This window comes from Aspergillus karnatakaensis (genome assembly GCF_047715665.1).
Source record: "Aspergillus karnatakaensis strain CBS 102800 unplaced genomic scaffold BJY04scaffold_7, whole genome shotgun sequence".
Classification (NCBI taxonomy): Eukaryota; Fungi; Ascomycota; class Eurotiomycetes; order Eurotiales; family Aspergillaceae; genus Aspergillus; species Aspergillus karnatakaensis.
Window position 1 is genome coordinate 257,396 of NW_027395719.1, and position 15,353 is coordinate 272,748.

General features: G+C 50.6%; 8 protein-coding genes across 8 annotated transcripts; 6 read left to right on the forward strand and 2 right to left on the reverse strand.

The window, feature by feature from the left end:
* The first annotated feature begins 1,120 nt into the window (after positions 1–1,120).
* On the forward strand, positions 1,121–1,887 carry BJY04DRAFT_180442 (uncharacterized protein). Its single transcript, XM_073710060.1, has one exon. The coding sequence runs from the start codon at positions 1,176–1,178 to the stop codon at positions 1,704–1,706; it is 531 nt and encodes a 176-aa protein (XP_073575047.1). The 5' UTR covers positions 1,121–1,175; the 3' UTR covers positions 1,707–1,887.
* A 527-nt stretch (positions 1,888–2,414) lies between these two features.
* BJY04DRAFT_214571 (uncharacterized protein) lies at positions 2,415–6,040 on the reverse strand (the record flags this gene model as incomplete). Its single annotated transcript, XM_073715254.1, has 8 exons — positions 2,415–4,473; positions 4,544–4,748; positions 4,819–4,993; positions 5,080–5,406; positions 5,464–5,529; positions 5,580–5,829; positions 5,885–5,964; positions 6,023–6,040. 8 exons carry the CDS (start codon positions 6,038–6,040, stop codon positions 2,415–2,417), a joined length of 3,180 nt encoding a protein of 1,059 aa, XP_073575048.1.
* BJY04DRAFT_145003 (uncharacterized protein) lies at positions 6,039–6,675 on the forward strand. Its single transcript, XM_073708762.1, has one exon. The coding sequence runs from the start codon at positions 6,080–6,082 to the stop codon at positions 6,428–6,430; it is 351 nt and encodes a 116-aa protein (XP_073575049.1). The 5' UTR covers positions 6,039–6,079; the 3' UTR covers positions 6,431–6,675.
* BJY04DRAFT_180447 (uncharacterized protein) lies at positions 6,316–7,379 on the forward strand. The gene has a single exon (XM_073710061.1). The coding sequence runs from the start codon at positions 6,897–6,899 to the stop codon at positions 7,254–7,256; it is 360 nt and encodes a 119-aa protein (XP_073575050.1). The 5' UTR covers positions 6,316–6,896; the 3' UTR covers positions 7,257–7,379.
* A 205-nt stretch (positions 7,380–7,584) lies between these two features.
* Positions 7,585–8,520, forward strand: BJY04DRAFT_214572 (enoyl-CoA hydratase/isomerase family protein; the record flags this gene model as incomplete). The annotated part of the gene is made up of 2 exons (XM_073715255.1): positions 7,585–7,934; positions 8,010–8,520. The coding sequence occupies 2 exons, from the start codon at positions 7,585–7,587 to the stop codon at positions 8,518–8,520; spliced, it is 861 nt and encodes a 286-aa protein (XP_073575051.1).
* Positions 8,521–9,077: 557 nt separating this feature from the next.
* On the forward strand, positions 9,078–10,090 carry BJY04DRAFT_214573 (uncharacterized protein; the record flags this gene model as incomplete). The annotated part of the gene is made up of 2 exons (XM_073715256.1): positions 9,078–9,485; positions 9,542–10,090. The coding sequence occupies 2 exons, from the start codon at positions 9,078–9,080 to the stop codon at positions 10,088–10,090; spliced, it is 957 nt and encodes a 318-aa protein (XP_073575052.1).
* A 95-nt stretch (positions 10,091–10,185) lies between these two features.
* Positions 10,186–11,466, reverse strand: BJY04DRAFT_145009 (uncharacterized protein). The gene has a single exon (XM_073708763.1). It carries the CDS (start codon positions 11,035–11,037, stop codon positions 10,282–10,284), a length of 756 nt encoding a protein of 251 aa, XP_073575053.1. The 5' UTR covers positions 11,038–11,466; the 3' UTR covers positions 10,186–10,281.
* A 147-nt stretch (positions 11,467–11,613) lies between these two features.
* Positions 11,614–14,148, forward strand: BJY04DRAFT_180450 (oxidative DNA demethylase). The gene is made up of 2 exons (XM_073710062.1): positions 11,614–11,793; positions 11,839–14,148. Exons 1-2 carry the CDS (start codon positions 11,630–11,632, stop codon positions 13,652–13,654), a joined length of 1,980 nt encoding a protein of 659 aa, XP_073575054.1. The 5' UTR covers positions 11,614–11,629; the 3' UTR covers positions 13,655–14,148.
* The last annotated feature ends 1,205 nt before the right edge of the window (positions 14,149–15,353 follow it).

The following is a 15,353-nucleotide window of genomic DNA, read 5'->3' on the forward strand; positions in this document are numbered from 1 at the left end:
TATCTTTGTTAGAGGGTCGACAGCTCCACACCTACCTATGCCGTTGAAAATACCATGGTCCTAGCGGGATACATCAAGCCACGCTCGCAAGCGAACCTGCAATAGGATATCCCGGCCCCCTGCAGGTGATCTACTTCCAAGGAAGGGGAAGCTGGAGAGCACAGCGCAGCCAACAATTGCCTCCGACGGTACTCCACAGATCATGTTTGGCAGCCCAGAATCATTCTACCGAGCCTACGTCATTTGGAAGCAGGGCATTAGATTGGTTCGGAGCTTGTGTTGGCACAGTACTGGATCCTGATCCTCTACTATCAGGTTTTTCAATAAATCTTTACTCGAGGTACGTCCAACTTGGTTCTAGACCCTCGCGAGCCAGTACAGGGCGGCTTAATTAAGACCCTTTGTTGGAGAGAGAATATACTGCGAATGCACTCCACACAACTCACTACCATATATAATCTCCAATCGTGAATTGGCAGACCGCTCATAGTACAGAGCAGACGCAACGAACGTCATTGCAAGCCTAAGAATCAGCTCCTTACTAGAACCTTGTTGCTCCCGCTTAGATAGTTGACTGGAGCTGCGGTCATTGGCCAGGCCTGAAATGGGGCCAGAAGAAGGCCGAGGTAAGCCATCCCTGAATCCGATAGATGAGGCTGTTGCTCTTCTCGGTAAGATGATGGATAAAAGCTGGAGGCCCATTGGGCGGAAACGACCAACTCTTGGCTGCCAAGACAGACCTCCTTCAGCTTTGTAGGGCTGTCAATCCTGTTGGATGTAGACTACGCGGTAAGGCGTCCCATCTCGCATGGGTTTCTCCTAATCGGCTTGATCCGCCTCTGCAGAATGGCCTTGGAAGTTGCAGTTGCAGTAGGCCAACGCCAAGTAGTACCCTGAGAGGCTGAGAGGCTGGATTTACTATAGCTCCAGTACATACTACATGGTAGATGACATCAAGGATAAGCCAGTCTCGTAGAGCATGTTGGGGGCGAAATCTTGTATACTCCGTATAGAGAAGATTGAGGCAGTGACTGTATAACACCTGAGCACCTGACTGTAGGGACGAGAAAGTCTATATAAAGGCCATCGACCACGCTTCTACCCTCCTCATCTCCATCATCATCATCATTGTCACTCTCATACAATTACCACAAGAGCCCATCTCAATCTCTAAAATGAGACCCTCCTTCAACGTCCTCGCGGGCCTCGCCCTCCTCTCCATCCCCTCCGTGATGGCAGACTGCAAACTCAACAACGCCATCGAAGAGAACGAAAAAACCAACGACGACCGGCAGGAGCTCTGCCTCGCCGAAGGCTCCAACATCTGGACCTTTGCTTTGCAAGTCAGTGAAATCGGCTTCCCCACCTTTGACGGCGAGAATGCCTTTGCCGGGATCACCAGCCGACACGCATTTATCCTGTACGACGACGTGTGCAGCCGTGTTGGCGTGTACTCCCCTGACAACGAGGGCAATGACTGCGGAGTTCCGTATTATATTGAGGAGGACTGGCTGTCGCATCGGCTGACAATCACGGGGATCAATTTCGGGGTGGGAGATCCTAGTTTTGCCATTACTTATGCCGATAATGAGTATGTGACCGGACGGGATGGGAATGAGTGTGCGGATGTTAGTTCGGGGTTGAGGGCGGAGCAGGCTTGCAAGGCGACTTTTTCGAACTATATCGCTGAGGAGGGGTCTGGTTAGATGGACAGGGTTGAAAGCGTGTCTGTTGACTCGAGGAAGGTCGAATGTTGAGTGTTTGAGGCGGTGCTGGTGCAGAGACTGTTTCTGTCCTTTCCTGTTGATTTCGTGCTTTTCTTTTGCTTATGTACTAGTCACTCGTTTGTATATATGGCTCTGTCGAATCTATGATCTTGCTATTGGCTCGCGAGTCTCTAGATTCCATGTCTATTGGCACCCAGGGGTGAGTACTTGGGTTTTCGTAGGGATAGACCAACCCTGAATCTCGCCTCCAATCAGTTTCTATGCGTGATTACTCGTGGCATGGACTAGCAGGGTACCTGGGGAGGTACGCAGATGGACAAACTCGAAGCCTCCAGGAATAGTGATGCTGAAGCCTCAGAAACTCCAGAGTCTAAGTATAACGAAGAGGTCGTGGCTTTCTACCCATTCAGAATCTTGAAAGCGATGGGCAGTCAGCTCTGCTGCAGAGCCGTGGTCCTCGGTTTCAGGAGAAAGACGGGGCGAGGTCCTGTACAGCAAAAGCCTCGTCGATATGGCCAACCGGGCTGAGTGGCCAAATGTGCTGGTCTTGCCGTGCTGAGGTCGGATGATTAGGTCTTAATCTTATATGTATAGTGTCTGAGAAGCGAGCGTTAGGTGCTGTCTTTGTCCTCTTCATCACACTTGGATATTCGCCAGAGAGCCTTGGGGATAATGGCTTACCCTAACTTAAGCTGGTCTTTGGTCCGGGATTCGCGTTTGTTTGAGAGCCTCACGGGCTTGCGCAAGGTGCTCTTGTATCCATTTTCGATTCTCATCAGTATCCCACCGAGTTCCTTTTGTCTTGTTTGCTACATTTTCTAGCAGTGGAATAGCCGGTAGTGACTTGCCGGTAGTCATGTATCTCAGTGCCAGCTCGCACTGCGGTTCGAAAGTATCCGGATGCTGTAATTCGCCCAACTCTCCATATGATTGAACGACGCGCACAAGTAATGCCTCAGCTCTATCCAGCTGACCGCTCTCAAAATATGCTTTCACAAGTTCTCTCTGAATTATCAGGTTGTCGGCATTTGCTTTTGAAAGTATTTTCAAAATTCTGACAGCTTTCTGGGGTAATTCGAGCCGGAGGCAAATTCTGGCCAAGCTAAGATTGGTTAAGGAACGTGCATGGTGGCTCCAACTATAAGAAAGGTGTCCTTCTACTTCCATAACAACCTCCAGTATGTGTTGTGCTTCCCTGAGGTTTCCGCTGTCGAGGCTGATCGTCGCAAGTTCTTTCAGAGAAAGCAGTCTCGTCGGGTGGTTAAATAACCCTGCCTGTTGATATGTATCAGCGACACGCGTGAAGGCCTCTTTGGCCTTATCATATTGGTGCATTTCATTATACACCGTCCCCAAGAGAAACTTCGTTTCAAGACGGTCATCTCGTGTCTCAGGGTATGTAGCTCCCTCAATACCATCAATCGCAGAGCATAGCGTAAGGGCCGCTTCGTATTCATCATGATCAGTAAGGCTAGATATCTTCGGCTTGCCTGCTGGAGTTAAGTCTAGCGGCAAGTTGCTCCAGTCTTGCTCGCCTAGCCTGCTGAGAAGACGATCTAATATGGCCTGTGTATCACCGTGTTTTTTCCGGGTGGCCAATCGCAGTACAAGGCAGCAACGGTACTCAATTTGAGCAACAGCTCTTGATGGTGCCCGTGTCTTTTTCAAAGCTTCTCCGTGGCTCATCAAAGTAGACAAGTGTGCCATAAGATCGTTTTGGTGGGTATAGAAAAACGAAGGCATCCAGGCGAAAGTTGCTGTGGCTCGGTGGGCTAAGATAGCAAATGCCGAGCCAGCTGAGATCCAAGCTGCCTCCAGTTCCTCGTGGGTCAATCTGTCCTTGGCCCAAGCATGAACAAGAGGGTGCATGGAAATCCCAGTGTCAGTGCGAGTAATCAACGCACACGAAGCAAGTACACTAATAGCTTCGTCAAGGCGGAAAGAGTCCCAGTCCCCGAGGTTCTCCCGAAGAAACCCAGGCAATTGAATAACATGCCATGTGGTCAACCGAGAGATCCTTTCTTTGTCTTCATGATCATGTGGTAGTACATCACGGCTATATTCATATACCACCTCGAAGAAAGAGATCGGCAGCAAGGAATAATGTATCATAGATATCATCTTGAGAAGATGCATGGCATCAGTGTACTGAGTCCCTGTCGAGTTGCTGATAATCGCAGCAGACACTTCAAATGTGCTATAAACACTTCCGTACCGTGATTGCGCCTGTGGCAATCTCCAGCCTAGCACACGTTGGCGGTGCCGTTCGTACTCAGCCGTATATTGGCCTAGCCGCCAACCCCGTCTTGCAATATACGCACCCGCCTGAATGATTGCCAGCACATGGTAGCCCAAGAGACTGACAACACTCCTTGCGGTCTCAGATTGACCTTCCCATTCCTCTAGAGGTACCCTGGCGGCTTTCAACAAAATTTCGCATGCATCTGTGGGGCTAAGAATGTCGAGAGCAAGCGAGCCCGCTGTTGAATACGCAATATGAAAATCTTCATTGCGAGTGGTGATAAGAACTGTTCCATGATGACATGGTGGAATATAGTATTGGTAGTCGATATTAAAGTTATCGGCATTGTCGAGTATTAGTAGCCACCCTTCCTGGCAAGCTGCGAGTAGCTTTAATACTTGCTCGGCGGTTTTCGTATCTGAACCCAGCTGCATTGAGATTCTATAGAAGCCAGCTTCGGCAGTCGTCGAATCGCTAACATCAACCCAAAAGACACCCCAGTATCTAATAAGTTAGCATAGAGTTTGTGAACAGGTCTTATCACAGATCTGAAGGATTCAGGACGCTTTCTTACCTATTTCGTAGCTCATTCGCAACTACCAAGCATAGCTCACTTTTCCCTTGTCCGCCTATACCTGTGATAACAAATCGAGTCTGTACACTTGGGCTTCTAGAGATCAAGGAGGATATTATCTCTTTCAACTCGTTCTTCCGGCCTGTGAAGAGGCTGTTTGTTGCTCTTGGTATTGCCCAGTGAACGTTTTTCGGTTTCTCCTGGTCTAGATGTTCTGTATGTCAGCTGTCATATTGGAGTAGTCCAGGATTAATCCCCTCTGGTCCAAGACTAACAGTTATGGTGCTTCTTGATCACATCAGAAGCTCGGTCGGCAAACTCTCTCAGCACACCGATAACAAGTCGATAGTTGTTATCATCGGGGCCCCTGAACTTGTTCATCATGGCATGAGTAGCCTCGAGGGCTGTCCTATCAACACCATCAAGACAAGCAGAATTCTCCTCCACAATCTACCCCCACAAGAAGATCAGCCTTCATTTGCGTACTATACGGGGCAACGAGGCAAAGCTTACCAACTGTGCTCCCTTAGGCAAACGGTCAGCGATAGGACGTGGCAATACGGCTCTCGCAAGGTGCGTTCTGCGCACCTCGTAAAACAGTGCATTTGAATAAGGTGCTCCTCCTTGTAAGCAAGTTTTGCAAACTTCTGCACAAGCTCACTGAGGACACCAGACTTTCCGTCAAGGTCCTTGATAAGATCGTCTGACGTTTCTCTCCCTATTATCCCTGCCACATACACACGCCAACTAGCAGCTTTAACAGCTGCTGAGCCACGCAATGGAGTGGCGAGGAAAATGATGCCAGCCGTGTGGTATAGAATGGGACGATATACGTTACAAGAGTTCCCGGCTTCGACCAAAGCCTACTCGATTTTCTTTTTAGTATCTTTTGTTGTCCACATGGGGCGGAGATCGCATACTTTCACGAGTAATATTCCGCCGAAGCAGGAAGCGATGAATATAATCGGTCGTTCCTCTGAACCGTCCTGATCTTCGGGTGAGCCTCGTGGAAATTGAGCCTGTAGCTTTCACGTACTCTCATCCTGGCGTCCATTAGCAGTTTGAGCAATATCTCGGCCCTGCTGAGCAAGCTTTGTACGGGTGCATCTTTGTAGTACTCTGCGTCATAATCATAGGTTAAGATTCGAGCATCTGGAAGTATTGAAGGTAGCATATTGGGATCACGTAGCCAGTTCACAGTTGGCCCGTCTGGGCCGCTGTCCTCTTGAGCATAAGCTCCCCATGTTATTGACGATTTTGTGCCGAGACCATGGATAGCGACCACGCTATGAACTTGTCAGTTCTTGTGCAGACGGATCCGTAAGGATGGTATTATCCCACTCAACACCGGTGCTCGGCAGATCATCAGAGTCTGGATACAGGCGCTTAAGGCCAAAGGTCCGGGAGGGCTTGCGAGAGTGCTATTGATTGAAACTGTCAACTTTTTTCCTTTCAAAGAAGAAGCTTTTGGTGATGCACCTGGTCGGGAGAGGCCATATTTGATGTCGAAGTGAGGGGTTAGCATGAGGCTGCTGGATGGAAGAAGCAAGCAGTGGCTGCCTTCAGCCTCGCGAAGAGCAACCTTGTGCTCTCCTCTTCCAACGTTCCCAGATTCGCCACACGAAACTTGCACTGGTATCTGCCGAAATGCCCGTTACTCCAGATACAGAGCTTTGTAGTTGTTTAAAGGCTACACAAGCTGCCACTTTCAAAAGGCTTGAAGCTGCTGTTCCTGCCGACCCTGCCATTCTTCCTGGTCAGCCTCGGGTCTCGCTCGCAAATGACCAGCAAGTGATCTCATATCTGAGAAAGGAGCATTTGGTTCTTGTCTTAGACAGATTGGCCCCCCGGCTATGGCTGCTAAGTGACCTGGATTCAGGTTGCTGATCGCTCATCGTTTAACGTCCACTACTGTTAGATTTCCACTCCTCGCGCATCACAAATATCACCTCTTCATCACCAAGCCGTTCGAGGCCGAAACATTGTCGTTGCAGAGAATCCTCAGCTGCATCTCGTCTGGTCGCAGGATCGAATCTATATAAAACCCATTCCACCTTACTTACTCTCCCACGCCTTCTGGACTTACATTCAGACCGATAAAGAGCTCTGTCGAGCACTTTCAGGCTTCCTCCGCTCCTATTCCTTTCTCATAAGATACGAGAGTGATTTTCGAAAGGCTACGAGCGAGCCATTATGCCTGATTCCTTCTCATAATGGGCGCGCTGAAATTACCTTCGCCCAGTTTATCAAATTCATCACGCCTTTCGCTGAACTTACAAACAGTGATGTCAATCCTCGATACGAGTATGGAGAGCTCCGACTCTCGGGGCTGAATCTCCATGCGCGACTTTTCATGGGAAAGTTGACTTTCCATCATACCGAATCTCAATGGTACCTAGGTCAACACCTCGCTCCGATACTCACTCTATTCGCGATCTTTTCGGTTGCACTCAATGCAATGCAGGTTGGCCTGAGCGTTCCGGATAATGAGCGACTTCCAGGCTGGTACCATTTTGCAGGTGTTTCAAGGTGGTTTGCTGTCGTGAGTTTGATTCTGGTCGCAGTTTTCGTGGCTCTTATTCTAGATATTGTTGGGTTCATGTTCGTACATAATCTCTGGTTCTCTTGGATAGTACTGCGCCATGAGAAGGAGAAGGCAAAAGGTAATACTGGAGGTGCACAAACACCTGTGTTTCAATCGAGCGTAGTGTAACTAGCAGGCGATTTCTCGGCCTCAAGGCTAACATCGTAGACCACCACAGGACTAGATTACCCAAAGAGAAGGACATCAGAATGATCCATTATATTGAGAAACTCGTGTTCGCGAGAAGTAAGAGTTGCCCAGATCGTATAGGTAGGTGAGATCTCAGCCATGCGGTGTCGGTCATATGGGACCATTTTGAACCGAGGCATTTCCGCTTTGGTCTTCTAATCAGCGCCCTGCAACCAACCTCGCCAACTAACTATATCTACTCCCACTCCCCATAATCCTTCAACATCCCAGTCAACTACTCAAAAATTACCAGCAATAGTTCATAATCATGTCACCAACAACCCTCTTCACCCTCCCCATCCCCTCCACAGGCGGAACAATCACCTGCACAAACCCGCCTCCCCTCCCACCATCCCCAACCTCAAAAAGAGAACTAGACGTCAAGAAAATCTACATCTTAACATTCATCTCTCCCCCCGACAACCGCCTCACACCAATCTTTATCAAAACCTTCCTTCTAGCCCTCGACATCCTCGAACACCGCTACCCCAAGGGCGTAGTAATCACCACATCCGGAATCGGCAAATTCTACAGCAACGGCCTGGACCTGGAACTCGCCATGGCAACAGAGGGGTTCTTCGAAAGAGATCTCTGGGGGCTGTTTAGGCGATTGATTACGTTTGTTTCCTTTCCTTTTCCTTCTCTCCACTTTCCCTACACCCCAATAATGAATAACTAACTAACAAAAACCAGCTACCCCATGCCCACAATCGCCCTGCTAAACGGGCACGCCTTCGCCGGCGGCCTCATGCTCGCCATGTACCACGACTACCGCGTAATGAACCCCACGCGCGGCTACCTGTGCCTGAACGAGATCGAATTCGGCGTCCCGCTCCAAACGCCCATGATGAGTATCTTCAAGGAGAAACTCCCCGCCACTGCGCTGCGGGATCTGGTTCTCGAGGCGAAAAGAGTTGGTGGGAATGATGCGTTGAGCATCGGCCTTGTCGATGCTGTTGGGGGTGTGAAGGAGGTGTTGGAGTTTGTGGGTGGCAGGGGTTTGGAGGGGAAGGCGCAGAGTGGGATTTATGGGGTTATGAAGGAGGAGATGTACCGTGGGGTGCTGGGGGGGATTGATGGGCATAAGGGGAATTTGGAGTGGAGGGAGGGGGTTGAGGAGAGGAAGGGGGTTTTGGATGGTGAGGCTAGGGAGAGGGTGGAGGGGTGGGAGAGGGAGAGGGAGAATGGGAAGGCGAAGCTTTAAGTGGTGGTAGGAATGAAATGGTGATGTTATTGTGCTCAGCTGAGACAAGTGGGAGCTTTGTTTGAAGTGGCACTTACTTCTACCTAGCACACCCACATAGGTCTGGCATGGTAGTCATAGCATCCATCAGAGTGTTTTGTTATCTTGATAGGATGGATGTCCTGTAGAGTATATAAATCATTGCCTACGCCTATAAACAAACTACTCTATCACACTCCTCTTCCCCTGATAGCTTTATAACACCTCCATTCATTCACCTCAGCATATCACCGACCAAACCTCCCACCAACACAATGCCCCATCCCCCCAATATCCACTGGTCTGTCCACTCCAAGCACGCCAAGACCCCATACATAACCCCATAACCACAGTACACACTGCACACATTCACCTCGAGATCCCAATCCACATTACATGTGTTATATCATATAAAGCTTTCTCTCTAACAAATCCCTTCACCCACTAACAGGCTCCTCCCCTCCCCAATCGAAGAGCACCCCTCCTCCTACCTCGCTCAGATATCCAATTCCCATTCCAGATCCAGATCCAGATCCAACATGAACAACCAAGACAGAGACAAAGACAAAGATCACCCCAAACAACACCGCAAACGCTTTCTCGAGCTCTCTCCTCTCACCACCGAGCAAAACCGCCGGAATACCCACTGTCCCAGTTCCGACTCACGCCATGGCGAACGGTGTCAGGCGCGCATGGCGGAATACTGGGCGTCGAAGGCGCGGGCGTTGAAGGAGCCGTTTCGATATGAGGCCGACATAGAGGCCGATATGGAGGTGGATAGCGAGAGCGAGAGCGAGAGCGAGAATGACACCGAGGACGCGGACACGGATGAAAGGGTCGAAGAAACAGAGACGATCTGCGGTTCTCCTGCTGTGCTTCTTGGAGAGGATAGGTGGATGGAGAGGAGCAGTAGTCGAGATCTTCCTCTCCGCGGGGTTTATGACGGTGTGAGTGCCGCCAGTATTTCAGAGATGAGGTGAGAAATAACGCTGAGTAATTGCAGACTATCAAGAGACAGGAGGCCAGAGCACAACACCTGCAGATCCCCCAGTATCAGTATGACATGACGATGAACCACCCGCCGCTTTCTAACAATGCGATTGCCGATATCCTGCGCACGTGTAATCCCGGATCACCGAGGGCACAGGCGTGGATCAATGCCCATGAGGCGAGCAAAGCGGCTATGGGGATGAGGAGGGTGCAGTTGGATGAGCGTGGGAGTTTGAGGAGGCAGGTTCTTGCGCTGCGTGTTAGGACGGAGAATCCTTTGCCGATGCCTCGTGGGTCAAAACAGGACGAAGAGAGGAGTCGTGAGATATCAAGCGGGACTATCTTCAAGGAAGAGAAGGAAGATGTCCAGATGATGGGAGCTGCAGCCGGGGTCAGACGCCCTAAGGCTACTTCTGCGACTCTTGATGAGAAAGACAAGCAGACCGTGAGGGTGTTTAGTGCCGGTGCGAGGCTCCAAAAGATTATATGTGATGATGAGGATCCTGCTAGGCAGAACGAACGCATACACAGGTCGTTTCTGGAGTGGTACAAAGGAAGGTAGTATTTGGCGAGTGGCACTTGGCTTATACCGGGATCATTCGTTTGCTGCCATTTAGGTGAAGAGTTTGTCTGTCCTGCCTTGCTTTGGCTTGAGATAGGGTCTGGCCATGTATTCTAGCAAGACTATTCCCGCAGGATTGTATGATAGATACAATAGCTTTAGACAATCAACACTGCCGCGGTTGATTTCATTCACCCCTTCTTATTCTTGCTGACCCCCTTTGCTTTCGTTGGGCTCTCCAGCTTATCTACTAGTGGCCGATACGGCGAAGCTAGCATATACTCTGGCGCCGGTGCCTCATCTCGTCTCGGTTCACCGAGCGAAGGGCGCCGTATTTGTTCATCATGCATCTTATCTAAGCTCTCCCCGATGACCTGGTACTTCGCCCAGTTGATCGGCGGCATACGGACGACATTCTGCGGCGTAGGAAGCGTTCCCGCGGCATTGTTCGTCCCCTCATCATCCTCATCATCCGCATCCTCATGGTTGAAATCAATAAACCCGCCCTGGTCCTTCCTGGACAATTTCCCCGCAGAGAGATCCCTGGCAAACTTCTCTGGATCGCGCGCCGCAGCCTCCTTCATCTTCTCTAATGTTTGTATATCTCGTAAGCTTTGCTGCTTCTGCACTTGGAGGACGGATATCGCGGAGCGCAGCGCAATGGCGTCGGGATTCTCGCTTTCGGATATCGGAACTGGTGGGGGCTCTGGGGCGAAAGTCGGAGGTATTGGAGGCGGAAGGGATGATGCTGCTGGACTGTGTGAGGGTGCTTGTGATGTTGGAGATGGCGATGTAGGTGGTGGATGGACGGGGTGTGTTCCGTTTGTGACGGAGGGTTGGAGGGGTGTGAGGTGGGCCATTACGGGCGTTACGGGGGAGTAAGGTGGCTGCGGAGGTGTCCCTGGTCGTGACTGTTGGTTATATCGGCTTTCTTGGGGCGTTTGCATGGTGGGTGAGTTTTAGAGCCTGTGCGAGGTCTCCTGGAGGTAACTCGTATTCGAGATCGTGCTCTTGCGCTGTTGCTGACCGGCCGATGCGATGACGTTGGTTGTCGCAGAAGGAGGAGGGTGATATATGGCGAGGAGAAGTCTAGGGCAGTTCTGATTGACTTTTGCTTGGTATTATTGTTTATATGCCATGTCGAGAGAAGGAGAGAATATATCGGACGTGAAAGAAGGCTTGTCTTGCTGTGACTGATGAAGATGGTGGTTGGCATGTCTTATCGTGAGTCCGGTACCTAACGCAGGCACCCGCAGCGCTTCTCCGCGATCATTCCGCAGGCATCCAACAACTCAGGATCCAGGATCGACCATCTCAACTATAGGGTAGATAACAAAAATTGAATTTTTTATATTTATCTAGCTGTATAATAGTCTAGTAAATGGCATTCAGATTCAGGAACAGCTACAACATGGGCGCCGTCTGTATGGTCTGATCCCTGTGGCCTGATTGCCTCGAATCTCACCGCCCAGGAAAAAGCTTCAGAGGACAGAATTTCTCGGGCTTTTCTCTCTCCAACGTCGCACACACTCAAGCAAAATGAAGCGCAAGACAAATGGCAGAGAGTCGCTGGACGGCAATGGCCAGCCTGAAGCGAAAAAGCGAGCTCTTTCGAGCGAAGAGGTCGCATTGCGCTTCCGTGAAGGACTCTTTGAATCGTCGGTTCAACAGAACTATACCAAGTCTTATGCTCAATCCGAGCCGTAAGTTATCCGGAATTTCTAGTCTCAGATGCTAATTGGCTTCAGCTACAAGCATGGCGTTATACATCCCCTCATCGAAGATTCGCTGCTACGCTCCGTTCGCGACGAAATCCAGGCGCATTTACACTTTACCGAGAAGGAAACTGATATCTACAAGATCTTCCAGTCTGGGGATCTGGCCAACTTAGACGGATTGGATGATGGGTCGTTATCACGGTTGCCTTCGATCCTCAAGCTCCGTGATGCTTTGTACTCCGCGCGCTTCCGTGAGTTTCTGTCGTCAGTCACAGGCTCGGGAAAGTTGAGTGGGCAGAAAACGGACATGGCCATCAACGTCTACAACGAGGGGTGCCACCTTCTCTGTCACGATGATGTTATCGGCAGTCGTCGCCTGAGCTATATTTTGTATCTGACTGATCCGGACACGCCATGGCAAGCGGAATGGGGTGGTGCCTTGCGTCTGTACCCAACGGCCACGAAGAAGGATGCCACGGGTGAGGACGTCAAGGTTCCTAGCCCGGATTTCACCCTCAGCATTCCCCCCGCTTTCAACCAGCTGAGCTTCTTCACCGTGCAGCCGGGAGAGAGCTTCCATGACGTGGAGGAAGTCTACTATCCCACCGATGGCGAGGACAAGTCTAAGAAGCGTGTCCGCATGGCCATCAGTGGTTGGTTCCACATCCCTCAGAAGGGCGAAGACGGCTACGAAGAAGGATTGGAGGAGAAGCTCGCCGAGCGCAGCAGTCTTTCCCAGCTACAAGGTCGCGCAGACATCTACGACCTTCCCCAGCCAAAGCCCGTGGTCGTTGATGACGAGCCCGAGGAAGTCAAAGGCAAGGGTAAAGCCAAGGTCGAGGAGGAGCCTAGCGCGGACTTCAGCGAGGATGACCTCAATTTCCTCATCCAATACATTGCACCGTCATACCTCACTCCTGACATTGCGGAGGAAATGTCCGACGCCTTCCTCAACGACTCGTCTCTAAACCTCGAAAGCTTCCTGTCGGTAAAGTTCTCCACCAAGGTCCGCAACTATATTGAAGAGCAGGAAAAGAAGTCTCTCCCCACGTCATCCGACGAAATCCAATCATCCACGGAATGGACCGTCGCCCGCCCACCACACAAGCACCGCTACCTCTTCCAAGAACAATCAGCCGCAAAGACCCAAGACAAGGACCAGCAAACCCCCATCCAAGACCTCCTCAACAACCTCTTTCCCTCAAAGCCATTCCGTAAATGGCTCTCCCTCATCACAGGCTCGGAGCGCATCTCCAGCTACAACTTCCTTGCTCGCCGCTTCCGCCGCGGGCAGGACTACACCCTCGCTAACTCTTACACCGGCGAGGAGCCACGTCTTGAGCTAACCCTCTGTCTGACCCCAACCACGGGATGGGAAAAGGAAGATGCCGAGGAAGAAGCTGAGGAAGGTGAAGGCTCGTCCGACAAACCCAAGGCCGAGGGAAGCTCATCTTCTACCAAGAAGCCCGAGTCGTCTGACCAGGAGGTGCATGTTGGCGGCTACGAGATCTACATGGCCGGCGACGAAGAAGAGGAAGAGAAGAACGGTGCCGACCCAGCTATCTACCGTGCTGCGGATGACGAAGACGACGGCATCCTCTTCAGCACTGCAGCCGGGTGGAACCGCCTCAGCATCGTGCTGAGAGACAGTGGGACCCTGAAGTTCGTCAAGTATGTCAGCGCCGCGGCCAAGGGCGATCGGTGGGACATCACAGGCGAGATGGGGGTGGAGTTTAACGATGATGACGACGACAATGAAGAGGGCGACGACGAGGACGACGAGGACGACGAGGATGAAGATGAAGATGCTGACGAGGAAGACGACATGGAAGAAGACGAGGACTAAAAATATCTATGCCATTTCTGCACGCTCGATCTATACCTACATTCAGCTATATAATTGGATCTGAAATGAACCCCTTCTTACCCAATAACAATCCCATACAATAATCCCTCTGCCACCCACCATTACGTACGTCCGCACAGCTTGCCGCCGACAAAAATAACCTGTCAGTCAGTCAGCTTGCCGACGCCGCCGATCTACCACCCGTGCTATCCACCCTTCATCAACATGAAACAGGCACCACTGCAGGGCAACGAATCCTCGCCCAAGGCACCAGGATATCCATCTTCAGCCTTTCGTCGAGACCCGGTCAGAATCCCAGGGTCTAGAATACCACCCTCTGCAGAACTGAATCATGTCTTCGACTCTGGTTGCCAAGAAGGAACAACCTACACAGCCCCGGGGGCCAAAACAAAACCCAAGAATTGATAGATATCGAAATCGAATACATCACTGATTCGCATCACGGAGTACTCCGTAGGTAACTTACTTTACAGCGTAAGATATCAACTAAATAGTTGATCAGGGTACCATTCGGAAGCTCGGAAGTCCTTTACTTCCAGTTCCACTTCCTTCCTGTCCTTCGCAGCCTGAGCCAAGGCCACAAATAATTGATTTGCACCTCCAACTTCCGAATGCTAATGTTTCTAGAAGGAAACATCCCCCGAGCTCAAGCCCAATCAAACAACCCCAGACAACAAAGAAACCTTGCACTCTGAAACACGCCTGTAAACTTTGCTCTTGCTCTCCCTTTCTCTATCACGGCGATGGCGCGCGCTAACTAAGTAATCCTTCATTCCCTCATAGGCTCATCCCTCATCCCTCAAACCGAAGCGTGGAGAATGAGATTCAGATACGAGCGCCAATACCCGCCCATGCTACGTAATATACCCAGAAGAGGCTAGAGAGTTAGCTCGTAGCTCGTACATAATTCCAATCCCAATACCAAATTGCCAATGCCACGCGCAGCGCTACTCCGCTAGATGGAGCTAGGATCACGAACCCTGTTAGGCTTCCCACGTGGCGTCCGCTGGCGTCCATTGCCATTTTCTCGAGTCTCGAGTCTCGAGTCTCAGTTCTCAGAGCCTGGGAAGTTTGAAGGCCCACCGTTGTACAGTACCTGTACTGGTGGGATTGGGCAGGCAGCGTTGATTTGAGTTGGGGTAAAACATCAGTGCTGGGCAGAAGTTACTGGAAATCTAACTTCGATAGGAATATGCGGGGAATAACGCCGACGCCGACGGGTATTTGATTTAGGGTACAGGTGGACCACTGGAGTTGGACACTGGAGGCCCGAGGGAGAAGATACGTACGTAGCGATGGATTTATGGATTTGGTGAAGATAACGAATGATATACGGTATACGACGATACGTACAGTAGAAGGAGGTGAAGATCATGGGTGTGACTGTGGGAGGGGTCATTCAGGGTATGATGTTGATAGATCCGTACTGTACATCGTACAGGTGGAATTTGGGTGGAAATGGATCTTTCATCGTTCAGAGAGCTGGAATGTCTACGTTCGTACATGCCCCATATTCAACAGTAGTTATCGAGGAAGTCAACTGTCAGAAAGTTAAGAACATACTCTTAGTAAATTGCACAAGCACGTGCTACGCTCAGTCTCATCCTCAATTCTCAGTCGGATTTGCCGACAACGTACATTTGACTATTAATTACTTGATTGATCGATCATTCAGCAG